This window comes from Anopheles arabiensis, chromosome 3, assembly GCF_016920715.1.
Source record: "Anopheles arabiensis isolate DONGOLA chromosome 3, AaraD3, whole genome shotgun sequence".
In the NCBI taxonomy this organism is placed as follows: Eukaryota; Metazoa; Arthropoda; class Insecta; order Diptera; family Culicidae; genus Anopheles; species Anopheles arabiensis.
This window is the reverse complement of record NC_053518.1, coordinates 19,661,081-19,688,530: the sequence shown is the minus strand read 5'-3', so window position 1 is coordinate 19,688,530 and position 27,450 is coordinate 19,661,081. Positions and strand designations below refer to the sequence as shown.

General features: G+C 40.6%; 1 protein-coding gene across 1 annotated transcript in view; it reads right to left on the bottom strand.

Moving 5' to 3' along the window:
* LOC120902073 (diencephalon/mesencephalon homeobox protein 1-like) overlaps nt 1-27,450 on the bottom strand; it is a 91,569-nt gene that overhangs the window by 43,042 nt on the left and 21,077 nt on the right. Inside the window, exons 2-4 of the mRNA XM_040310558.1 lie at nt 22,101-22,224; nt 8,859-8,950; nt 8,672-8,773 (exon numbers count right to left, since the gene is read on the bottom strand). Of these exons, the coding sequence (XP_040166492.1) occupies nt 8,672-8,773; nt 8,859-8,950; nt 22,101-22,197 (291 nt within the window). The 5' untranslated portion in view covers nt 22,198-22,224. The remainder of the gene's footprint in view (nt 1-8,671; nt 8,774-8,858; nt 8,951-22,100; nt 22,225-27,450) is intronic.

Sequence of the window (27,450 nt, the reverse complement as noted above, 5' to 3'; positions counted from 1 at the left end):
TATTTTTTCACACAAAATATACAAAAACCTTTCCAAATCAGATCAATTACACACATGCACCTTATTTCCCTCTCTGTTATAATAAATACGCGTCAGCTTAACGTAACATATTTTTGCCGGAAACCACAATACCAACCAAAAACCCATCAATGCAAATCGAAACGGTTGACTGCCACCAAAAAAAAAGAAGGAAACAACTACCATCATTCCCCTTTAACCCTTGGCCACAGCCGACACCGCCGATAGACGACGCAAAGGGGGAAGGATTTAAAACGCGAAGCAAGCAGCAAACAGGCAAGCTAAATAGCACGGTAACACCCAGAAGAAACACACACACAGAGAAAAATGAAACTATTCTCTTGCCCTAAAGGGTTTCTGCTCGCTTGTAAGCGTATCTTTCGCAGTAGCACGTGGTGCTTACGGAAGCACCAAACTGTAATAGGTGCATAAACAGATTATGTGGATTTGAACCCCTTTTGTTTCGTCCCACGACTTCTCGGCGTGACCGGCATGACCGCCGCCCTGCGCACGAAGTAATGCTCTCAACCTGTTTAGCCCGTACAACCCGCCAAACCCGCCAGAGATGCCGGGATCATGACATCACACATGGTGCACATGTTACCCGCTTTTTTTCTTTCAAACCCTTTCACCAACTCCCCTTCGGGCCAATCGACCACCAGTGACCGCGAATGTTCGAGTGTTTGTACCAACCAAAAAGGAGGGTGAAACTCGTCCGAATGTCGACATCCCCGGAATCATCAAAACGATAATCCTATTGTCCGCGGACGCGCGCGCAAGGATAGCACCCGACAGTGGAGTATCCCTGCACCGCCAGCAAAGAGCTCGAGCCAATTTGTCGGGTGTCGACAGTTTCGGGGCATTACCGGGCTTAATCGAAAATAATAACTATTATTACTTACAATCAGCAATCAAGAGCCAACACGGCCAGTTTCGGGCCCTTGGTCGATGGTGTCGTCCTGCTGGAAGGACTTTTGTACATTTTCCCCCTTATCTTATAGTTCCGTTCCCCGTGCTACACAGCGGTGCAGATGAATCCCAACACCGAGAGGGGCTAATGAAAATAATAATCGAGTAATACATAATAATTATCTTCGAGCGGAGTGTTTGCGTGTCTCCGGTTTTTGTGAGGAACATTCTAAGTAAGAAAAACGAGAGAAAAGGAAGATCTTATTGGACCTATAGCTTGCATTGAAAGCAAACAGGGCGAAGATGCTGCAGATGATAATTCAATTGTTCCGAATGAACTGGTTTTGGGGGGGTGGAAGGGATGGGAGTTTTCATAAGGGAGGAACAATTTGCCAATTTTTGTCACAGTTTGTTGCTAACGAGATGATAATGTTGGGCACTGAAGGGAAGGTGTGTCTGTGTTAAGACCGTTATTGATATCCCGCTGGTGGCAAATAGATGCTTGTGGAGTGAAGGTGATTGGTGCAAATTGTGGTTGGATTGGTATTTAAATGATTTTTTTAATAATTGAGAATTTAAGATAAACCATTGGCTATAATTGGAAAAATAAAATAAAATAAATTTAAACATCTTTTTATCATTGCAGAACCCATCCAATCAGACCAACTGTCAATTTGGATGGGAAAGAACCCCTTAGGCTCACGCGTCGGATCGGCCACACGCTGTCACTTGATGCCACATTATTCAATAAATCGTGTGTCTGTCAGATAAAAATTTCTTACCTTCCGTCCGTCTCCAATTTCAAGTCAAAATGCCAGTTATATCGAATTTGCAAACATTTTTCTTTCTTTTCGTGCCAATTTTTACGCATTTCTTCTTCAAACGACACTCGTCTCGTACACTTCAACTTGTCAGTCCGTTTTTCCCACCAGCTTTGAAATTGGATCCTTTCCTTCTTTTTTTGCTGTCTTCGAGACACCGATACTCCCAATAATGATAATAATAACCCGTCATAAATTGTGTGACCGTTTTCACGTCAAGTGTGCCGGTTTGCTCAGCAGTTTCTTTAGAACCCAAAAACGGTTCTCTTCTTTACAATCGCTTCGGAGAGGTAAGGTAATTGAATTAGGATTGCGACAATGTTCGGACACGTGCTTACACGGTGGTTGGTAGCTTTAAAGCAGCGCCCAAGAGTGGTTGGTTTGTTCTGGCTTTCTTTTTTTTTTGCTCCCGTCCATTCTCACCCGAACACCGAAACTAATTCTCGGCGCACAATTTGTAACTTGACACCGGCGTAAGTGGAAATCTCCGGAGGGTTCCAGATGCATTTGTCTGGCTGGCGGGCAAAATGGGGAAATGGGAGAGAAAGGTCGTATCTTCTATTTTCTAATGTTTTTTATGCTTTTTAACAGAAAAATTAATATAAAATAAATGTAGCAAAAAAAGCGGTACTATGAAATTGAAGGTTTAAGAAAAATACAATCATTAATTTATGAGGAAATAAAATACTTTATTATTAACTTTGCTGTTAAAAAACTCTGAGTAAAATATCAAACCGCATCGATCGAATCATCGTAAAACTAGTAAAATTAGTTACATTTTCAGCACTTTTTTGGATTGACAAATTTACAATAAAGAGACTTTTGATGTTTTGAAAATAAAGTATAAAATCTTTAAGATCTTGACTGACTGAATATTACTAATATAAAAATAAAGATAGAGTGAGATAAACAAAGTCATTGAGATAAAAAGAGAAGAAGAGTGAAAGAGAGAGATAAAGAAATAGAAAGATAAAGAGATAAAGAAATAAAAAGAGAGGAAAATAAAGCACAAAAAGATCCAAACCCAATTTAAAAATAAAATAAACCAAAATCTAACAGGTTGTCCACATGAATACTAATTCAAATTCGAATTGTAATAAGTGATTATTGTGCACCATGCGAGCTATCCGGTTCGAAGGACCAATAAAGATCTTGATAAAGATAATAATTAAAAAAAAGTGTAATAATCACAAAAATTCGTTATACACCATATCATCCAATTTTATACGAAGTCAAACAGAATATAATTGCAGAACAACAACTGTAATTTAAGACATAATTTCTAACGTTTGTAAAGTAAAAACCATTTTTATAACGTTTTTATTAAGCGACTAAAAATAATACATAAAAAGGTTTTGACAAGAGCATGATAATGATCAATTCATATTTTCCAATTATATGAAAAACAAATCTCAACACCTTCCCCAAACAAACCTCACCCCCCTTTATTTGCCAAATCAAACCCACCAGCAAGCCAAATCTCGCTCTCAATTATTTCCATCATTAGCAACATTCTGCAAAATTAGTTGAACCGTGAAAGTGGAATCCGCTTCCGCACTGGTTCAACACCGGCAGTGGGCTGATTAATTTAAGATTAGTAATCATATAACACTGTACACACCTACACATAAGGCGTGTTGCAGCAAAAGAAGAAAATAAGGTTCGCTGTCGGCAGCGTGAAACCTCTTCCCCTATTTGCCACCAGCAACAACAGCAGCGATAGAAACTCCAGATTGATGTTTACCTTAAGCTTTAATTACTTCAGCGCTATTTCTGCGAGCAGGCGAGCGGGCGCGCGTTCGCACACTGTCAACGCCGGGGCTCGGTTTGTCTCGGTGCCTCGGAGGTCTATTAGCGCGAGCCAAGCGTTGCCGCCATTGTTTCTTCAATTGTTGCTTAATTATATTTACACAAAGTTTACTTCTCATCAGCGAGCGAGACCCCCGGCGAAGGCCTCCTCCACCCGGGCAACACACCGTCTCCACTGTCTGGGGCTGAAGTGCAAATCAGAAAATGAAGTGAACTTTTCGCAATAGGGTGAGCGAACGCGTGAAGGTGGGGTTGCGGGAGGTTTCGGCTCAAGCTTCTTGAGCTGGAGTACTTTTCCCTCGTGAAGAGTGATATTTTAAGTGCTTTCTGTGCTTGCTGCTCAACAAACGGTACCGGAACCAAGGTACGAAGAAGTCCCCCTATTTTTTCTGCTTGTCAACCGAGAACTACAAAGGCAGAAAGGGATAAATGGTGGGATGCAAAAAAAAAAAATGGAAAAGGCTTTGAAAGAAGGAAAGAACACCCATCTCATGTCCATCTTGCAAGAACAAAGGGGTTCAAATGTACAAAATGCATTCAAACGAACAAAGCAAAGCAAGCGAAGGGGAGAAAGAGACAGAGAGCAAAAAAAGAAAGAGACCCCAGTGCCCCACGTACGGTGGAAAATTAAATAAACAGCAAAAGCGAAAACTCACTCATGGTAGCGTAAATGAATTGTAAATGAAAATGCACCCTTTTTTCACCCTGGTAAGGAAAAACGGGCGTCGTCCAATCTCGAGCCTTCCTTGAGTGGTACGTCCACTGTACTCTCTCGGTTGGAGAGTGATTTCGTGTAAGTAGTAGGCTGTGAAGCTAGGAGAAAAGGGTTTTTGTTGTTTCCTCTTCAACAACAACAGCGGCAAAGGTGTTAAGTTTTTGGGAGGCTCGTCGCTCGCTCGCTGTCAAACGGAACAGTTCGTAAAAATGGGGGGACAGAAGGAACACACTCACTTCGTTTGACCCTTTCGGAATGATTAAAAATTCAAAATCCTCGGCTGCACAATTTTGTCAGCGCAGCACACACACACGCTCTCTCAGCAGCAAGCGCTTTGATTGAGTTGCGAAAAAGGGATGAATAAATTTCGTGTGATTTTTGTTTTTTTTTTTTTTGCTGCAGAAAATGCTGTGTTTGGTTGTTTAAATATTAAAAGGTGGATTTTTCTTGGATTTCCAGGTAATGTTTTCATAAAAAATGTTTTGCTTTTCAAGTAACTTTTTCAGTAACAGCTTCAAGCTAATATAATCAAACAACATTTTACCTAGTCTTTTGATAGTATGGTTTTCTTTAACATTTTAGATGTTCTTTTATGTTTTTAGTTTTTATTTTTATTTTTTAATTGTGTGTTTTTATGTTTATTGTCGTGGTTTTAGCTTTATTATATTCTTATTATATTCTTATATTGTTAAGAATATACTTTTCCATATTTTAGCTTATGTATTTTCAATTTTTCATCTTATTTTTTTAGTTATCCATTATTTATTTTCTTTAATATCACTTTTGTTTATGTTTCTATTGTTTTATCTTGTTGCATTATTCAGCTTATTTAACTGTTTTCATTAAAATAACATTGTAGGCTATGTTTATTTATCTTTTTAAATGTGTTCAAGCTCTAACTAATTTATTTATATTTTTGTACGATGTCTTTACGTGATTAATTGCTCCCAAGCAATTGTTAATGAGAGTTATAAATCATGATATCAGTGTAAAAGGAAGTGCTAAAAAAAGTGCCATCTTTTGAAAGATATTAAAAAAAAACAAATGTTGTGTATGAATCAACAAATTACTTTCGATTATGAATTTTATTTATAAAATTTAAGTATTATTATAAGTTTGATAAAATCGGACCACAATTTAAAGAAAAACTGGGAAAATATCGCATTTAAAATCTAATTTTTCACTCTGCAAAGCTTTCCCTTAGCAATCCCATTGTATATTCCAACACGTGTACTGCTTTATTCCCACTAATTCCGATTTTCTACTCGTTAATGCGGTAAAAGCGGACACTACACATACACACCGAACCACACAATCCTGGAGTGCGCTCTAATCGTGTTGACCTCGTGTGTGTGTATGTGTGTATGTGTGCTAAACTTTAATCTCCCACACCGAGGACAACCAACTGACCCCAGCGGCCAAACACCACGGGGCCAAACCAAGAAAGGAGATAGGAAGCGAAACACTCACACACAAAAAACAACTCCAACGGTTGCCAGCAGCGGGAAGTAATTTGGTTTAGGTTTCGCATGGTTCACCCATGCGCCCAGCACGTTGTGTTTTGCCCGTCCAATGGGTGCGCTTGGGAAAGAACCGCAGAGAAGTTTGGTCCAACAAACGACCACGGCTACGAAACTAACCTTATGCAGCAGCAGCAGCATCGACATCACATTATCGGATTATGGGATTTACGAGGCAATATTAAATTTTACCGAATCGTCCAGCGACTAGCCACCTTGGCATCATCCCGCCTCCACCCCTGGGGGAAGTATCCTGTCAGTGGTTGGAGTATTGGGCAAACGGGGGAAAGGTGTGGCCTTAGGTGTTCCACACCACAGGCGTAACTCAGCGTACGTTGTTTCTAATGCTGCTGCTGCTGCTGCTACTGCTGTTAAGTCCCTGGCCCGTTCCCGTATCTTGCCCAATGCCAACAAGCTTCTGTAGCACCGTGAACGAGAATCAAGTACGGGAGCTGTCATCAAAATCCGTACCAGAAGGACGCGGTGAAGTCGAAACAGCGTACAGCGAACCGCATACAGCAAAAAAACCTCCCGTACGGTGGAAAATACCATATTCACATATTCGTAGAGCATGTGTCTTTCCCACTGTCTGAAACCAGTTTGCCAGACTTTCATAACGAACCACGAGGGCGACCAACACACACAAACACACACACACACACACACACACACACACACAGACCCATGGGTGCACGTGTGGGGGGGGTTTTATCTTCCTAAAAAACCTTGCAACCTCCCGGGTTGGGTTTAACGTAGTTTTGCACCTCCAACTGCTACCGTGGCGCTTTTCTTTTGACTTTCGCCCTGCGCTCCGTTAGACAAAAGTGCCAAGGCAGATGAATGTCGACTGGCTGGCCGGAAATTCCGATGCAAACTCCGTGCGGGAAGCGCACTTTCCTCCGCATTTCCCAGCGACCTGTCAACGACTATGAATCGTCAAGGAGCAGAGCAAAGTGAATTACGAGACACTGGGAAAGATCTCCCTGTTGACCCCTGTTCCTGGACGCGCAGAGGGAGATGTAGCGCTAACGTATGCACGGCTGCTGCGGCATTGCACAACTTCCTTTCTCGTCAGTATCATCGCTGCGATGCAGCATCCAGGGGTGGGGCAGGGGTGAAAACAGTAAATGATGATAGTGTGTGATGCATGTGTATGTATGGAAGAACCACGGGGGAAAGAAGGTTCAGAGGAGCTCTACTTAACCAAACAAGCTGCCACAAATTTGAGGTAATTTCATTCGCTTTCGTCGGTTTTTGTGTGTGTGTGTGTGCGTGAGTTTGTATTTTAGTTCCTGTCTTCTTGCATCAAATCGCATGAAGTAGAGTAGATTAAGAAGGAGCAAAAAAAACGGAACCTAATAGCGATGTTGCGGAGTTTGTGTGTCTGCCTGTTTGTATGGGTTTGAGATGCGCAAGTGAGGAAAGAAAGCTAACAAAGTTTGGCAATTGCATTTAGGTGGTGGTTTTTGGGGCGTTTTTTTTTCTTTCTTTTTGGGGAAAAAAACACTATGAAAAGGATGATGAGCCTATAGTTCTTGCAGGCTTTTACTTAGATTAGCTTTCAAAGTGCATAGTAATTCATCCGTAAGAACAGATAACTGAGTATTTTTGGGATACTAGTCGAGAAAACGCATGGAAAATCGGGCTAATCTCGATTCAACAAATGTGCAAAAAGTGGACCCATTACGAAAATTGATGCAGTATTTTTGGATATTCATAAGTAATTCACACCCAAAAAGACCCTACGACAATGCAGTAAAATTCATCAGAATAAAGGTAAAGATGATCACATATCAAAGACAACACTGGAGTATCATAATGGCAAATACCTGCTCATATGGGTGGATTTGGGTTTAAAATGCTTTTATCACCTTATCTTTCAAAAAAAAAGCTGTTAAACTTCGAATATCAACGTACTTATAGTACTTTTTTACATATGACGTAGAAACAGTTCCTCAAAAGCGTTAACTAACAGCGTGAACTCGTCTTTGAGCTTCAGTTGACATGGACCTCAATAACAATTTTTTTGAATTATTCCCATTGCTTTCAATCGATGGATAATGATTGCTGAGATACTTCAAGTGTCTGCGGAAGCCTTTAATTATTGTGTGCAGAATCTTTATCGAGCAATGCCTGCAATACCCTTCTTACTTTTGCATAATTGCTACTTTTAAACCGAGCTCCCGTTGGGTCAAGATAGGTTCAACACTCGACTCAAAATCACTGCACCAACGAGGCGGAGTCGGTTATGCTTTCTCGCACCTACCGGAATCATTGCAATCTACTGAACCTTCTTGTACCTTTCGGGTTGAACCGAACGACTCCGGGTCGCTAATGAATGGCTCCGACCCGGTAGGTTCTTGTCGACCCGTTCATCACTACTGTAAACTTGCGACGTAAATGCTATGGCTTTTAGTAGCTGTTTATACCATATTGTCATTAGTGAAGCAGATTTCCCTGCAAAAATACACAAGCTGCCATGTTTGGAAATTACAATTACAATGATGTATTTACCTTATCGAAATGACTGAGTTGACAGAATCCTCCAGAAAAAGTAATTATTGACAACGCATGTACTGAGACCACGTGGACGTATTTTAATACATTTGTTAAATTTAGTAGCTAGTGACTAATTTTGGACTTTCCAGAGTAACAGTACATTTTACTTCTCTTTGTCACTTGAATTTTTCCTTTCGTATGTTTTTGTTCGGTTAAAAAACCTTTTATAGCATTGATAGGCTTTAATCACATAGCACTGGTACCCTTCAGAGCAAATAAGTCACAAATAAGACATTAAACCAAGAATACTTCACAAGGGAGCGTCAATGCTTGTTTGTTTGTCATGTCTAGTCCTAAAATGTCATACAATACAACTGTACCTGCACTCTCGCCTCGGTTAGATTGATCTTCATGGCCAGATCCTCCCGCGTGAACACATCCGGGTAGTGAGTTTGAGCAAATGCTGTCTCGAGCTCTTCTAACTGTTAAAAAGAGTGTAACAATAGAATATAGAAAATATAAATCATTGATATTGCCTTGAACTAGAGCATATTTTATAAAACATACCTGTTGAAGTGTGAAAGTTGTCCGATTGCGCCGTTGTTTTCGCCGGACGAAGCTTTCGTCGTGTATGGCTGGATGGTAAGAATAGCTGGTGTCTGTAAGGAAATTGTAGAAAATGAATAAATGATAGCCAGATTAGTTTATATTTTTAAGGAAAATCAATTTTAAATTTGCATCAATTTACAAATACGCAAAGAACCCGCAAAGAACAATCATCATTACCATCAGCCAATTCGAACCGTCATTCCCACGAGCCGACAGATTGAAAGCGCTCCTCCCTCCCCTCCCCCCCCCCCCTTGCGTTGGACTTTAATCCCGCGAAGCACCGCACGTAAAGCAAGTTATATGAATTATAATTAATTTCATTATTTATTCATGCAAATAGGAAATTAATTTTTCACAATTTTTATCTTTTCCATTACGATACTCCTTTCCCTGGCGTTGCGGTCGAACGGAACGGAATGCCGCGAGCCCACGCGCACGCACCAACCCGTTGAACGGATGAAGAAGGGGGACGGAAGTTTAAGCCGCAGGGTTGGTGGCGAGTTTTTGTCCATTCCGTCCGGTCGGGATTCAGTCGTTCCCAATCGTCCCAACCGGACGCGAAACTGATCCCCACCGGCCGATGGTGCCGAGATTGTGCGTCCGGGGAGAGCTGTGTCTTTTTTTTGTTGCTCTCTCAGCTCTTCCGTGGCTTTGCACACAGTTCACGGGGCGTTATTTGGCCAGTGAGGTGGGTTTTTGTGCTGTTTCGTTGCTACTGTATTGTCCGGCAGATTCCGGGCGGATCACTTGTTTTTTTTTTTCACGCGCCACACCAGTGCATTGAAACATCCTGCGTATTAATGACGATTTTTCCCGTGATGAAAAATTAACATCAAATTACTGAAATCATTCCACCGGCACCACCACAGCCACGGACTTTTTTTTGGACAGGAGCATTTTTTATATGTTTAACTTCATCATCAGAGCCTTATTACGATTTGAGGAGAGTTCCGGACGATAAACGAAAACACAAATCACGGTGTGCAGTGCTGCATGCTTGTGGCCACAGGGGACCTCCAACTTCCAACGGAAAGGAACGAATATCGATACAAAAACAACGAACGAGACAAGATAATTCTGATCCAGTCGGGTGTTATGTTGGGGGCACGTGGCCGAAATTAACGGTCATCAGCGATGAAGCGTGCACCAATTATTGTCATTCGGAGCCATTCGCACCCAATTTGGCACACCCGACCGACGATGGCAGATGGAGAAATTGAATTTTACCTACCGTTAATAAGATGGGCTGATGGAATTAAAACCATTCGGCTGGATTAACGTCTACAGTGGGTACGGCTGGCCGGATGTCGATGGCCGATTGAGAAGATGAGCAATGTGCAGAGGAGGTGTGCAAACTGATGGCAATACAGTGAAATGATATGATTGCTGTCGGTTGTTGGTACACCGATAATTGTTGTCTCGGAACGGAACAAAACATAAACATGGTTAATTATTTCACTCTGATTTATTAATTTTCTTAGAATTATGTTATTTTGATATGTTGACTGTTTTAAGAAACATTTGAGGTCGGTGTGGTGGAGCAGTCGTCAACTCGTACGGCTTAACAACATGCCCGTCATGGTTTCAAGCCCCGAGAAGACCGTATCTTCATATGTAGGACTGACTATCCTGCTATGGTGGGAATCAATAAGTCATTGAAAGACAAGCCCACCTCACTAGTGGGCACAGGCATGTCTTGGCCGATAACGGTTGTTGTGACGAAGATGAAGAAGCATTTTAACTTCTTCTCCATGGCTATCTATTTTACGATTCTTTGTTGTTCGATCAAGATACTTCTCAATGTACCGTTATGCTTCAAATTACGGACAGCTTCAAATCCGGACATTCAGCATGTTTTTATTGAATTGCTTCGTATCTAGGCCATACCGCTTTTTAATCTTATATAATGGCCATCATGTGCTAGAAAATATTAAAAATGTGTATGACCCCTAGTAGGCCCTGATGCCACAGTACATAAATATTTTCTATCGGTCAGTTCATCGCCTCTTCTTAGATTGCCTCTACTTAGCAGTTTTGCTTCAAACCCACTCCAATGTTATTTCTTCGATTCCTATTAATCGCGTCCACGTGCATTGAAATACATCGAAATCCATTGTGGAAGTAGTTGTCAGCGTGAAAACAACAGTGTTATTTCATATTGTGCTCGGAATTTCATTAAAACACGTATTTAAAACTGTCCGGAATTCAGAGCAATATTGTTTATCTTGATTTAAATTCCGGACAGTCCTAGTAAATTGTGATCAATTGCATAATAATATGTTTTATGACAGTGATAATAACAAGAACATAGATTCAGAGATAATAATGAAACTACGATAATTGAAAAAAAGATGTGCCCAATGTGCTTGATGGCCGTACAGGAAGAATCTCCGAATCGCGCAGCAGTAATTCGGTTCAATGCGTCTAAGAGTGTCGGCCTGTCGATCCAGTAGGACACTGACCCTCAGAATTTGGTGTCCGGACGTTAACATATGTTTCAAAAATGTGCTGTGTGTGTTTAAGTGACGATTATAAACGAGATTTTGAGGCTGTCCGGAATATGAATCAAAACGTCCGTAATTTGAAACATCTCGAGCTCGAATCTGTCCGGAATATGAATCAAAATATCGTTGCAGTTTCATGAGTTTTTGCAATGTTTCGAGAAAAATTATTGGAAATCTTTATTTTTTTCTCAAGTGTAGAAGGTTTGCTGTAGTAAAATGAGTTATGCTGGAGTATGACGAATTAAATATGAAGAAATTATTGCATTCCAAAAATTCCTTAGGTGCCCGTAGTTCGAAGCAGTACGGTATCTCTCTTTCATGGTTCTTAGTCGTTCCAACAGTCCTCCTCCTCGGTAAGTCATACCAACTTTGTAATGAACAGTCAGTTGTGATCAGCACGGATAATACGAAAGCTGGATAAAAGGGAACAGGATAAACAGCAGTGAACTGTAATTCCTAAATCACTTGTTGCAATATTTTCCAAAAAAATAAACAGTATATATACACAGGCCTCTATTCAATAAGATAGCTTGGCCTGGCATTTGACCGCTATCTGTTGCTTTTTCCATTAGTCATTGCCTATTCCTATTTGCATTTCAAAGCGGAAAATACAGTCGACTTACTTTCAAAATATTGTTGCATAAACCATTTCGAGTTTCCTGGAAATCCATTACCCCTGAGAGTGTAAAATTGCGTACACATTTGTGACCCCCCGGTAATCAACCTACCGGCACACGACAAACATACCAAAAATTCCTTTCCTAAATCAAACACGCTGCCTTTCGAGCGCCACAACATTGCTAACACGTTGAAATTGATTTCTTGGAACTCAAAACAATGCTCAGCTCAATTTGTTCAGCTCGAGCGCTCCATCGCTGCCAGGTTGTAGGGCTTTCTTTCCTTTGCCAGTTTGCCTTTGGAATGGACGTACCGTTTCGTCGCACACTACGCCGAAGAGCGCTAATAAGCATAATGACAACTGTTCTCATGTGATGTTGATGTTGATTATGATGATTACGGATCGCTGATGAAGCGAGCGATCCCTGCCAATAGTCAGTAATTGCATTTCTACCGTCCCAAATCGTCATCAATCGTAGGGAACGCGGTAAGGAAACAGATCAGCCGCGATGAGCGACCGCGTACTGTACGCATTCCATTCGTAATAAATAAATTCCACTCCGAGAAAACGGCGCGAGTGCGGGATTGATTGGTTTTGGTGTTAAGAAGACACCCACCCACTTCGAGGTGCGAAACTATGGTTCGCAATGACGGGACAAAACAATTGAATTACACTAACAATCTATCGAACCGCAAAAATTCCTTTCGATACGGTCGAACCCCAACAAGGGTGTGGAGTATGTTCCTTCATAAGGTGTTAGTGGTGGGCAAGAAAGGTACGTACGTGCAAAGGAAATCATCGGGTTTTATGAGTTCGACGAAAACCGATTTGCGCTTTCTTTCGATTTACGCCACACAGCATAACGATTTATGCGCACCGCGTCGCGTACATGCTGAGATGCAAGGGCTTCGATCGGTAATTATACGTCGCGTTGGCGTATCATCTGGCATCTTCGATTCAGTTTGGTTGGGCTGTATTGCATTTTGGGAATTTGTGCTTTGCTCGCTTTTGGATGTTTGTTGCCTGATGGAATATTTGAATTCAATCGAAATGCGCGTTGAGAAGCTATAGAATTAACGGGAAACTCATACAACATAACCAGATGCCATTTTAATGAACCATATTTACGCTTTTTACACATTTATAATCACTAATTAAGTGTTAAACTCTAACAAATAACGGTTTTATTTACAGTTGCATGGCACAAAAAACCCTTACTCCATTACAAAACGTTTAAAATCGCATCGCTTTCCAATCATCGTCCTAACACAGTCCCATACACCTCTCCAAAAAAAACTCCAATTAATGACAATCGATTGTAACAATTATCACCCAATCCCGAAATGGAAAGCCCGATTTACTTCGCACAATGAGGACAGCAAACATTACGCACCCTTGTGCCTGCTGCCCAACGATGTCTCTTCATTATTAACATCATCATCAACACACTATCACAGGGAGGGCAATTAGTGAGTGACACGGCTCCGTCCGTCCGTCCGTCCCTCCCAACACAGAACCGGTGAGGGTTACGATTACGGCTACCAACTGAAGGGTCTCCTTCCTGCTGTTTTATCCCCTTTGCCTCCGCGTCAAAGGGGATCAAGCAATCAAGCAGAAGGACGCGCACATCCTGTGGTGATACCGTACGTAGCAAAAAACAACAACGCAACGTCCCCTCGTAAAAAGGGACCGCAGATTGAACCGTGTACGGGAGGGGAAGAAGAACGTCTTGCTACTGAAGGGATGAAAGCAGATTAAGAATGGGGTTTTCGGCATAAAAATCATGCAGACTAGTGCGGAACGCGGCTGGTGGTCCGGAGTGGTGCCGGATAAAAGAAACACACAAACACAATGTTCAAGCGCTGCCATCGTTTGAACGTGTGCTTGAACGCCCTTTTTTTTGGTGCTATGCTTTAACCCGTGTCGAACCCGTTGTTGTTGGTAGCTGTTGCTGTTTGTTAATCTTGGTGGCAAATAAACACGGATTGTTTGTGTTGCCCACAACAAGTAGGCTAGTTGTTGGGTGGCGAAACCATCGGTGCCGCGGTTGATCGGTTTGGCACTTGAGACTGAAGTGCTGCTGTGTTTGTAGTCATTTGTTGTTTTACGCCATATGGAGGGCAAGGGAGTAAGCATTTTGATACTTTGATGGGATTTAAGTGAACACTTTTTTCATATTTAACATTTTTTTATGAATACATTAATGATTTTAGGTTTTTTTTCCACAATAGTAGTGTTGTTTCATTTCATTATTGCAAATGAATAGTTTTAGAATAGAATTTTGATGTTTCTTTTTTAACGTTTTTACTTCATCGTATATTTTCATCTATAAGCTCTTACTTTTATGGGTTTATACTTATATTTAAATTTGTTTCCCAAAATTTGTTCAGAAATTTGTTTAACGACGCCAAAAAACGGCGAGACAAGATGAAAATTGTTGCAAACACGATCATTAAATCTGGAGAAAACAGATTCAGAAAGCATCTAAAAATCTTTGGAAAACTACCAAAAAAAACATAGGAAATGTTATACGTACAACCAAACAATAATGAAATATAAATTTTATTAGTTCAAGATGTTAAGTTGGAGCAGTCGTTTCCGCTAAATTGTAACCCTTAATTCACGAATTATTACCCATACAGGATTTCTCTAGCCAGCTCAACATCGGAATCGAACAATTAAATCTCGTAAAATACATTTCAACAATAAAAATGGAAACTCGAATGATCTGTTACTGGTTACTCGGTATACGTTCGACATTCATTTGGCAATGTTGAATAGGGATTTTACGGATTGGAAATGAAATTTACAGTGTTGAGTTTGCAAGAGAAACACTGTAAGGCATCCATTATTGACAGTGTGGAACGATCTTTGCTTATAAAACTCAATTTTTTCCCTCTAAATCTCTAATCTTTGTCACTATTTCCTTCTTATTTCTCTTCTAAGCGGTAATGACTATACTACCCTATATGACTTCAAGGTACTAGTAAATTTGTTTTAAATAAAACCTTTGCTATAATATTAATTTTAATCCAGTTGAAATGGTTCCTGTTCCACGCTGGAAAGAAATAGTTCAATCGAGTGGCAATAACACCCCGCCACGGCATAAGCTCATTTCCGCGGCTGCCTAGCCGGAAATAATTTTAAAACAGTAATTTAGCTCTCCAGCACCATTCCGGGGTGCGGTTTTTAATTTCCTAACCGATCAAATCCTCTTTTTCCCTCCCCGAATGCTTTGTGTGGTGATTTTTATAATTTTTGTGTCGATCTTTTTCTTTTTTACACCCATTATTGACATCATTGGCTTGTAGTGCAGTATTTTTTGTTGGTTCATGTTGCAATTTTGCTCATAAAAAATGCACAAACTTGCCTTTTGTCTAGGCTAACCGTTTCCCACAATTGTGAAAGGCCATTAAAATGTATAACTTCCCATGTATGTTGCACGCAACTGGGCCAACAAAAAAACCATCACAAGCACCTGTGAAAGGTGAACCGATAAAATCCAATATGATGAAATGTAAAAAAGAGAGCGAGCGAAAAACAGTGATTAAAAAATGTTCCCGATAATTGATTGTGCATCAATTTCACATATCATGTTGGGAATGGCAAGAAAAAAAGTCCATTTTATAACAAAATAGCCTCCATCAAAAATAAATGTAACGAGTTTTTGTGTCTCCAACCGACCCACAACGCGACCGATGGGATTGACCGATAATCCGCAAACCGCAAATAATTCCGCGCTCAAACGGAACAGTATGACAGGGAGCCATGGACACAAACCAGGAGCTTCCGCAACCTTCCCGCTCGGAGGGCCACCGGGCGGCTACTAAAGTTACTTCATCAATTGATTAATTTTAGTTATTTTAAATTAAATCCATCCCAGTCCCGTCTCAACCGCACCAGGCGCCACTCATTGTCATGTTGCTTTTGCAGAGTCGTAAAGTTTGGTCGTAAAGCCACCAAAAAAAGAAGAACCGAGACACCTTTTCAAAAATTCAACAACCTCCAGACTGGTTGGGACAAAGTTTCCACGGGCTTCGGTCGCGGGTCCGCTCCCCATGGCAGACAAAACCGAATGCCGGCACGCGGGTAAATTACGAATGGTTCCTAATTGAATTACAACGACATGATTTTTGATCCCATTTTCCCATTTGCGGGGGGAAGGGAACGTTCGGGCCGTAGCAGCGAGATTCGGCACCGTACCGCGAGATACGATCACGCCGTAACAGATGTAACTGCCACTTCAAACGAAGGATACGAGCCTGCGGTCCCATTGCACGAAGTGAGACGCGAGACCTTTCCTCTCCTTCTAGCGCTTACTGCGTTGACAAATATCCTTCCGTCCCAGTGGAATGTGACCGGAGAGTATGGGCGGGTTTGAGCGAATGTAAGTTGATCTAATTTTAAAATATGCAAATGACGTAATTGATATTGAAAACAGTCAGCAGTTGGGCAACGCTAAGGGTGGGTGACCAATACGGGTGTAGTTGTGGCAATTTAGGCACAGGAGGAGGAATAAAATGTGGATTATATTACGTTACTTTCAATGTGTCGTAAGAATAAGTTTTAAGAACAAAATGCTTTTGAATAAGTTGAATAATGTTTGTATAGAGAAGAATACCTTGTCTTTGTTTTAAAATATATTTTTCCATTACTTCCACTGCACATCAAATATCCCAAAAATAGACCCAAAATTCCCTCTTCTTATAAAATATTCAAATGACAACATCCTCATCCCCCATCACAAGTGCTTGTGGCCATTTCTTTCTCCCCCTATCTGTATCGCACTCAACGCCACACACACACAAAAAGAGCAAGAAAACCAACCTCTCATCGCTCCGAAACGGTAACCATATTAGCCTTACCCAGCCAGTCTGATACAATTTGCATCCATCCTTGTTGATCGATTGTTATCTCGAATGGCATTTTTTATGGATGTTCCGGGTGTGTGCCTGGCTAGGAGAGCAGGTTTGGTGGCGCAATCGTGAGCGCAAGGTAGCTTGTGATTTGATTTTAAAAAGATTTATCATCCGAGCTTTGTAGGAGACGGTAGCATCGATCGAAATTCGATAAGCAGTACGATAACGGTTTCGGCGCTGGTGACATCAATCCCGGTTGCAGTGATTATGTTAAGAGCGGTATCGACCAAAGGCCGTGATTTGCATATGGTGCCGGGCTTGGAGATGACCGAAATGGATTTCTTAGATTGAAGCCAGATGGTGCCTGAATTTCATATAATTTTTGCAATTTTTTGGCAAATTTCAAACAGGCATGAAAGAAAATTTCAAATAACATTTAATAATAATATGCATCAATTTTCTTGAGGCATGTCAAGAACTGCAGAATCTAGCAACAAACTACAGTATGTGTTCTGTCTAACTATGTCCTTTTTAGACTAAATAAATCTGTAGTATTACTTTGAAAGGCTCAACATTTGTATTGAATATACATTTGAAATTCTATACATGAACACTTTCTAGTTGACATACTTTCAAATTTAATTCAGTTGTTTCACAAACGAGCTTTTTAGTATTTATTCGAATATTTGAATCTGGTAAGGGATCGTCTATAAATAACGATAAGTGCCAGGAGGACATACAGAATGCAACGCAGGAAACGACCCATAACTATAAATTTCATTAGGATTAAGCGTTCTACTCAGCATATGTTTCGTAATTTAAGGCTAGCCCCCTATAAATAACCTTAGTTTTATTGTTAGTATGCATGATGGATGTCTTTCCTAATAAAATCATTCTAGCCCCGCAGTCACAGGAAGAGTAATAAAAAATAAATGAACTATCTGACAGGTAAAGCTAAAGCGTCAATAATGAATTGTTGACTGAAAATTAACGAAATACTTGATAAATAAGTTATTAAATGGATTTAGTTGCGATTTTGTAAACGTTAATTGCTTACATTTCACATCAGCTCGTTGCTGTGATGCTTTACCTGACAGATATTTCATCTGTCAAAAAGTCCATTTCGCTGCATATTTCACCTCGTGTAGTCGCGCGGTAAGTAACACGTGCATTATGATCGTTATTGGCCATCTAGATGAGCAATAATTGTTGACACTTTATTTGTATTTGTATGTAACGTTTCCTTGGTTACACCATGTTTAGTTAGATTCACTAAGCTGGAAGTCACTCTTAGCCTAAAGGTCCTTTAAAGATGAACCTTAGATACACATCACCGTATAATCAGCACAAACGAAATCATAATACAGCGTACCCGTTCGCAATGCTTTCATTGTATCACTTTCAATGTCCTAATTAACGGGTTGCAGTTCTCTTGTACAGCCACTGCATTGAAAACCGCACACACAAAGTAATTAACTTCGCTCGCTAATTCACATTCTGCTACGGGCCATGCTGCAGGTTTAGCATTATCTTTCACTATTCGGCTCCACCATCAGCTGGTATGTAGAGCATACTGTTCTGTCCACTGTCAAAGTGCAATCTTTCCACAAGCAATATCACTAGAGGCGACTTCTCTCTCTCTCTCTCTCTCTCTCTCTCTCTCTCTCTCTCCCTTTCTCATTCTCTATCTCTTCTCTGGCGAACAAAACACATAGCACACACACGGTCACCGTACCCGTAGAATGTGTCCCAAAAGTGCAGCCTATTTTTACGCCAAATTATGCTTCTATATTTGATTAGAGGGTAAATTAATTAAAACTCATCATCTGGCTGCTTGTTTCGCAAGAAGGGGGCCATGCGTAGAGCTCACATTTCACGCCCAAAACTCCGCTAGACCAGGGTGGCCAGGGCATCGTTTCCGACGCCGACGGTAGCGAGTTCTTCGCCGGCCAGCAGCCGAGGTGAAGCAGAGTTGCTGAGTGCGAATGCATGCGAGTAATTCAATTTGTACCGTCCTGTCTCTCTTATCGCAAACGCCGTATGCCGGACGATCGCACGAGCCCACACGAGAACGACCTCGCATCGGTACCGGTGATGGTACGCGCAGTACAGTGCAGTTGGCAACGCAGTCCTCTCCACAACATTAGACGTTATTTCAATTTACTCATTTGGATCATCAACAGTGAGCATCATGACGTGCACGGCCCGCAGGTCCACGAGTACTCTCCCTTCTCCGCATCTGATGCTGGTGCATCAATTTCCAGCTGGGCCTCGAACGTCCCGGAAGCAACCCCTCCCGCCCCTGAGCATAAGATTAGAAGCGTGCGCAAAGTTTTCGGTAATTCGAGAAGTTTTGCGTGTTAGCATCACCTCACTTCGACTGTCCTGGCGGCTAAAGCCGCACATTTCTCCCGACAAACCGGGACAAGTGTTGGGTTTCCAAAGAATTATCGTCATTTAGCAGAGCCATTAGAAGTTGTGCAGGGACGGGAGGAACCGCCTGGCAGAACCTTGAACTCCGGATTACCCGAAGGAAGAAGGCGAATCTTGGTCGAATGCTATGGGAATTCCCACCGCTGCTGCTGTGTACCGTTCGCGAACGTATGCCACCTTGAGCAGCGGATTAGCCATCACTAATAGAATCATCGATTCTGGTACTGTTTTAGGGAGATAGAGATAGGTCAAATCTCAAGTTCGTTGTGCTCCACGGGTGACTTCAGGAAGTCGTCGATTTCGCCGGATATTTCTCAGCAAGTCCATTTCACATCGCTCATCCCTGCTATCTGGGCGGCAGTATCTGGTCGCAGCCGTTGACTTGATGTCAGTCGTCATCGAATTATTCGTTATTAGATGTTTCTTTCCGTGCTCTTCTTGCATGTTGTCTCCTTTGGTAAAACAGAGCACTCTCCCGGAGGAGCGTCGTGCTATTCGACTTCAATTAATGGCAGAAATAGTGAAATCAAATTACGCCCCGATGTCGATGGATTGACGCCCGTCCGGTGCAGGGAACGAATTCCCGCACTGTCCGTACCAATCGATCAGTCCAGGGGATCAAAATCTTTCTACAACGGGCCGATGCCTGAACGAAGCCGGACGCAGTGCGTTCGAGATGCAACCGTTCCGATAGGATTCGCAGGACGCAGTGGATTGAAGAGTTGACAGTAATGGAATCAAAGTGCTATCGGCATGCCATATCGGTGGCGTGGCACTGCACGCTTTGAGGCGAAGGTGCACGAAACCTACGCGTACGGCTCGACGGTAAGGGCAACCGTGGCACCTTTTAGCACTGGAAAATTGGGATGCGTAATGAGGTTAATGGGGTAATTGCTTGAAATTGATTTTGAAGCGTCAACTCATGGCAACATTTCGTGGGATATTTGTTTCGAAACACGGTTAGGTTTGATAAGTTTCAAAGGCTTCAAAACACTGTAAAGCAAAGCGAGCAAACCAGGCGAGTAAGACACATTACATCAGTTCAAATCCGGAATTGAATTATGCTCAACATAAAATAAATGTGTAATTTGATAATAATTTAAAAATATGTGCTATTAAACGCCACCATCAGGGAAATTGGAGCAAATCTCCCCGATAGATTCTTATCGTTGCTACAGAAATGTTGGAACGTGTTCCGTGCTACCGTTTGCCCTTTTCGCTGTGCTGGGTGCAGAACAAGGAAACAAATTCCCACTGGAGTCGACCCGTAACTTAATACTTTTGTTTCGCCCTCTGCTTTTAGCAGCCAGCGTTCATAATTTAGAGGATTGTTTTTTTTTGACTGGGCATTTTTAAACTAAATCCATCAGCCAGATACATGAAGAAGGGGAGGACAATAAAACGAGCCGACGAGCAGAGTTAAAAAGCTGATCGTAATTGATTTTTGTTAGATTTTAAACCTATGCCAAAGCAGGTTGGTACAGATAAGGGCAAAATTCAATTTCGTGTCGTAAAGTGTACTTTTGTTGTTGTTGTTCTTCGTTTGTCCAGCAGGTTCGCTGTGGTCATGGGCCGGAAAAGTAGCGAGCTTAGTGAAGTGATTTGCGTCAATCATGGGCGATGATTGAAGACAATGTGGTAAAGCGTGCTGATGGGAAAACATTACTTTACAAAGTGGAACTGCTACGCAGGGAGGATGAGCAAAGAGAGGGAAAATTGGAAACATATTTGAATTATATCGTGACACAAAGCATAAGTTCCCATCAAAGTTCCCGTAAGAAATTCGTGTTCTTTTGCATGTAGATACAAGAAACCTTAAATTCATTAAATTACAATAAGCTGTCTAGTCGTTTCACTATTGTCGACATCTTTCAGTTACCACAGATATTATGGCAAACGATTGCTACAAAGCTTTTTTGTATTTTTTTACTATTCGGAACGAAGAAGAAACGGTCCAAAATGTCCGAATTGCTTAACGAGGCATTTTTTAATTGACAACAATTCTATCAAAATGTTCCCAAATATGTTTACAATCAAAACTTATTATTCGTCAAAAATAGCTTTCGGGTGATACAACTCTGTAATTGAGTTTGCCATTTTTATTAATGTTCGTATAGCTCTAAGCGTGTACATGATTTTACACAGTAATACATTGTCTTGAATTAGTTTAACGCTTTACTAAATGTTGTAAAAAAATCAAAATATTAGAACAACAATTTGGAAAAGCCTAGGAGACACTCAGATTCACTGCAACTCTTTCGAAAGCTCGACGTTTTAGACGATGTAAACCACTCATTTTTGATGTGTTTGGGAAAAGGCTTTAAATCATATTTCGTGCGTCTCTTCGTCTTATCCAATTTGACATTGCGAAACTAGTAGATGTCTCCAAAGTTCGGCAGGAGCCCCGTAAACACTTTTGGATTAATTATTATTTATTTCCATGTGTCAGGCATTCAGCTATGGTAATGAACTGTTCACCTTTAACCTATCTTAATGTGTTTTAGGGACATACTTCCTGAAATAGTTAAAACAGTAAACTTTAAGTCGAATATTTGCTATGATACATGCATGACCTATCTCCAATATCACATTCCAGAATTTTAAATTGTTTATCGCATTTAGATGGGATCAACCAAGGATAGACCGTTCGAGTCACTCAGAAGAAATATACGCATATGGTGTTAAGCGGGAATAAGAACCCCTGTATGTTAGAAAACTTGTTCATAAAAAAAGACAAAATATAAAAATTCACTATTAATGTACAAATCCAATCCAAAATACTTACAGGGATGAGTTGGCGCGAATGGATACTCAAGCGTCGGTAACCGGGGCGGATGCGGTCCGGCTGGATGCAGCGACGGTGGGCAATGGTAACAGAACATTCCTCTACCCGCCGTTGCGGACCCAAGCTGAAAAAAAGAGTAAAATCGAGAGTGAGAAAAAACCAACAATTCATTACATTATTACAAGCTACAATAGCGAAAAAGGCAAAAATAATTGGTAAAAGTGTGAATAAACCCGCCCAATCGAAACGGATAGCAACGCCTTCCCGATCCCTCCCGTGGTGAGAACGAAATAAAGAAGAAAGAGTTGGTAAAACATATTGCCCCGATGGTGCGCAATTTAATTCTGATTTATGGTTTCAATTCGTTGATTAAAAATTAAAACCCACAAAACCATTCCGGCCGGTGCTGGAGCAATTCGGTAAGCCGCAGCCGCAAAATGGCGTAATCTCTGACGTACTTGTTACTCTCCCAGCATCTCACCACCCTCCCCCCAAAAACTCATACAAACTCACAATCGAATAAATTACACAGAATGGATGTTTCATTGTGCACAACTTGGAGTGAAAAAGAGAGAAAAAGGGTGTTCGAGACCACCATCGAAGGACTTCCCCAACACAACCCCCCAGGATGCAACACCCCTCCCCCGGATCACACAAAGCGCATCGCAAAAGGCGGCAAAGCAATTGTGGGTAATTACTTTTGACAATTAATTAAAAATTATCATAACTCAGCATTCAAAATGGTGCCGGCGAAGGCAGCGGGAAACCATTGTGTACGTACGTACGTACATTGTGTGCGGGCTACGTGGAAACCTCCCCCGGGCGATAAAACGCCTCCCACCCATTGTCCCGTGAGCATTTGCACCTGATGTTCTGGAGGAGTTTTCCGGTGAGTTCTACCCACGGTCCGTCCACACCCTCGTCGTACTCGAAAGGATGTGTATAATGAAAACTTTTATTCCAATTATTGTCATTATATTATTTCACCTGCTCTCGCAACGCTCTCGGAAACAATGGTGGCCACCGGACCGGAAGCACCACGGCATACGGCATCCATCGCGCCATCGTGGCCACCAGCGAGCAACAGCGTCGAGCAGCCAGCGGGCCCTTGTAGCGTACCGTACGCCCAGCTCAGTGTATACTCAGTGTACATCTGCATATTTGAGGCATCCTATTTATACCGGGGGCTTGCGAGAAGGATTTGTGATTATAAATTTATCGCCCCGCTGGCCAACGCGCACACCACATCGACCGTGTGAGTGTGTGTGTGTGGAACCTGCTTTTTCCGGTGCCGGGAAATTCATCGGGGGCACCCCCGAAAGTTGGTGGCAAAATTAGACACCATTTAATTCGCACCAGAAAAAGCTCAACAGCTTTCGGGCAACAGCGTTTGGTCTGGTGTTGGACTGGTGGCGCGCTGTTCTTTTGGGCTAAATTGAGTCGGTAATTGATGGTGACGATGATGACGCTCACTATAATGATAATGGTAAGTAGTGTGACTCGAGAGGGTGTCGCACATCCGGGATCAAGTTCGTACTGGCCCAGCCGTGGTGGTTTAAGCTCGATCACTCGAAGTGTAGTTAAAATGTATCCTATTCAGTGGGAGGTATCGTATTGTAGAAGGATTTGCTTTTATGTTATTAGTATTTGTAGAATGAACGATGTGTCAATGCATTTTAAATCATTTTATGCAATCTATCTTCATTTTTTATAATTCATTTTTGAGGTAAATTATCTTGAATTGACTAAATTGTATACGTTGTTATTATTTTTGTTATGTGTATTATTATCTGTTTCTTATATTCTGTCTTTCGTTCCTTTTTCTTCTTCTTATTTTAAATATTCTTATTTTGACATTTCTCAGCAGTTTTTTATATTTATTTTGACTTTAACTGATAACTTGAATTGGTTTTCATTTGGTTAATTTAAACATCAGTTTTGGATTATAGCTTAGTTGTTATATCTTGTGTATGATTGAAGTCTACATTACTTTACATATTTATTCTGTGATTCTTGTTTTTAATCAATGAATTATTATACTTTTGTTTCATTCATTCATTACCTGATTCCTATAGTTTTGTTATTGTTTCATTACGTCTGCCTGTTTTGCCTAATGTTTTATATTGATGCATGTAGTATTGCTTATTATTTTAGTTTTTGTTTTATCTTTGCAGATTAGATTAGATTATCGTTATAACATAATTTATTATTATTATTATTATTACTATTATTTTTTTTTATTACTTTTTTATTATAATTATCATTATTGTTATTATTATTTTTATTATTATTTTTATTATTATTATTAATATTATCATTATTTTTATTATTATTATTGTTATTATTATTACTATTTTACTATTATTTTTGTATAATTTTATTACTTTTGTATAGTTATGTACACATGCGCTACGCGCTATGATACAGGTGCTGAGTAAGAAAACGGTCGCAAGCGAGTCATCGATGTTACTCCACGCGCGGAGTCAAGTTCCAACGGGAACTCCACTGGAAGCAGGTTCCCACGACCAGGTGTGGTGTCGTATGCTCAGACGGACCGAGGCAACATGATCATCATAAACGTGGACGACAACGTGACCGGCAAACCTGGCAGCACCGAAAACACCAGCCTAGCTAAATACCACCGAATCCAGAAGTTAGCTTTAGTCTTAGTTTAGCAGTTCGCAAATAAAGATCCCCAGTAATATTTTTTAAAACTTACTCCGGGTCATCATAAACATAATTGGCGCAGTCGGCTAGGCCCAATTCACGTTCAGTGACAAGTGTTCAAGTATAGTGCAGTGAAATAACGGAAATAAATCTGTGTATCGCCCGGACTTTGCTCCATCGCCCGATCCGTGGTTGACTCGTGACGATCGCGTGAATTTCATTATTTCATAAAGTGTAAGAACAAGTGCACGAACGGTTGGTTTCAACTATTTAGAATTGGAAGAGAACATTCGAACAAAAGCTAGCGGCAAGACTCCCCAGCCAGCGTTACTGGGTAAACTAATCAACGCAGGACAATCGCTGACCCAACCCGTGGACAACGAGCGACCAAGGAAGAAAAGGAAGGACAATCGCTGACCCAACCCGTGGACAACGAGCGACCAAAGAAGAAAAGGAAGGACAAAGCAAAAGACAGGTAACGGAAAACCCTAATTTCCCGACACGTGGATAAAAAAGGTGAGTTACATCCTAAAGCATAAGTTCCCCACTCTTATAATAAAAAGGCGGTAGGCAACAAACAATTTTTATAATTGAATGCCAAAATATACCCCTTTCCCAAAAGTTCGTTCTTTGAAATTCACTAGGGACAAGAAAATTCCAGTGAAAATGGAACAAAATATACACGCATTGATTGAATCTATGCGCTCGTTAGAGGAACGCGTTAACACACTCCAAGCGGAAAATGATAGTTTACAACGCTTCCAACAACAACAACAGCCAACGACCTCGAGTCGCAGTGCTGACTATTTTCGTATCCCGGATCCAATTAGGGTCATTCCCGGATTCGACGGAAACAAAAACAGTTAATCGGTTGGTTAACAACAGTTAAAAAAACACTAGACCTCTTCAAAAACAATGTGGCACCAGAAATATTTAGTGTCTACGAACAGACCGTAATTAATAAGATAGAGGGCAAAGCACGTGATACTATTTGTGTGAACGGAAACCCTACTACTTTTGATGAAGTCGCAGATATTTTGCAGAACGTTTATGGCGATCGAAACAACATCGCAACGTATCAAACACAACTGTGGAACCTAAAACAAAACGAATCTTTGAGCCTTCACTATAGAAAAACAAAAGAAATTTTGATCAATATGAAATCAGTAGCAAGACAGAATACGGTATACGCTTCACATTGGGAGGCAATTAACCTGTTTTTAGAACAAGAATGCCTCGCTGCGTTCATAAATGGTCTGAGCAAAACATATTTTGGATATGCACAAACCGCACAACCAGAAGACTTGGAATCAGCTTACGCCTTTCTATGCAGATTCCAAAACGCCGAAAGAACTAAATCAAACACCAATAATGGGTTCGAAAAACATCCTAGTGTCGACAAAAATGTAAAAAGGGATAATAAATTTTTACAACCTAAACACCTTGAAAATAGACCATTCAATAACATGAAACCATCTTCAGATCGTACAAAAATTGTTCCCATGGATGTCGATCAATCCTTACGGTCCAATATGAGAAACAAAATTTTCTCGCATACAGCCGAAGAAGATGACAGAAAAACAATATCAGAAGAATCCGATTCAGACGAAGAAACCGATAATGAAGAAGATGTAAATTTTCAAATTACTGCAAACTTAAACCCACCGAGTTAAACGCAATTAACGGACTACCCTTTTACACAACAAAATTAAATGGCTCAAACATCAAACTTTTAGTAGACAGCGGAGCGAACAAAAACTTTTAAATCCAGAATTAGTTCCACTAACTCAAAGAGTAAAATGCGAAACAATCACCATAAAAAATAAAAATGGTAAGTTCAAATCACAAGAATGCACATTCATAACTATTCTAGATAAAAAATTAAAATTTTACCTTTTCAAATGTCACAATTATTTTGACGGAATACTCGGATATGAATCACTCTCCGATATGGAAACACTAATTGATACAAAAATCATAAACTTATTCTACCCGATCGTACAATCGACTTAGAAATAAGAACATTAGAACCCCCTTCAATTACATTAAATGCTAATAATTCTCAAATTATAAAGCTTCCTGTTTCTCAAACAAAAGGAAACATTTTTCTTCCAAAAGACATTCAAATAAAAGATGCAATAATTCCTTCAGGCGTTTATAAAGCAAAACAAGGATATGCTAAAGTTCTTGCCAGGAATTACGGCGACACATTAACATTTCATTGGACTAAACCAGCAAAAACATATGAATTAGACAAAATGATCGAAATAAATCACATGAGCACACACCCATATAATGATCATCCACAAAATTACATAGCAAATCTCGAAAATTTAATTCGCACCGATCATTTAAACAAAGAAGAAAAACATAAACTTTTCGAAATTCTTAAACAAAATCTAGGCATCATCCATCAAGAAAAAGAAAAACTTTCATGCACCACCGCTATTAGACATCGAATAAAAACTAAAGACGATATACCCATTCACACAAAAACTTATAGATACCCCAATATTCATAAAGCAGAAGTGAATAGGCAAATCGAAGAAATGATTGCTGACGGTATTATCCAACATTCTATATCCCCATGGACATCCCCAATCTGGATAGTCCCTAAAAAATCAGATGCAAGTGGAAAGGAGAAATGGCGCATCGTGGTTGACTATAGAAAATTGAATGAAAA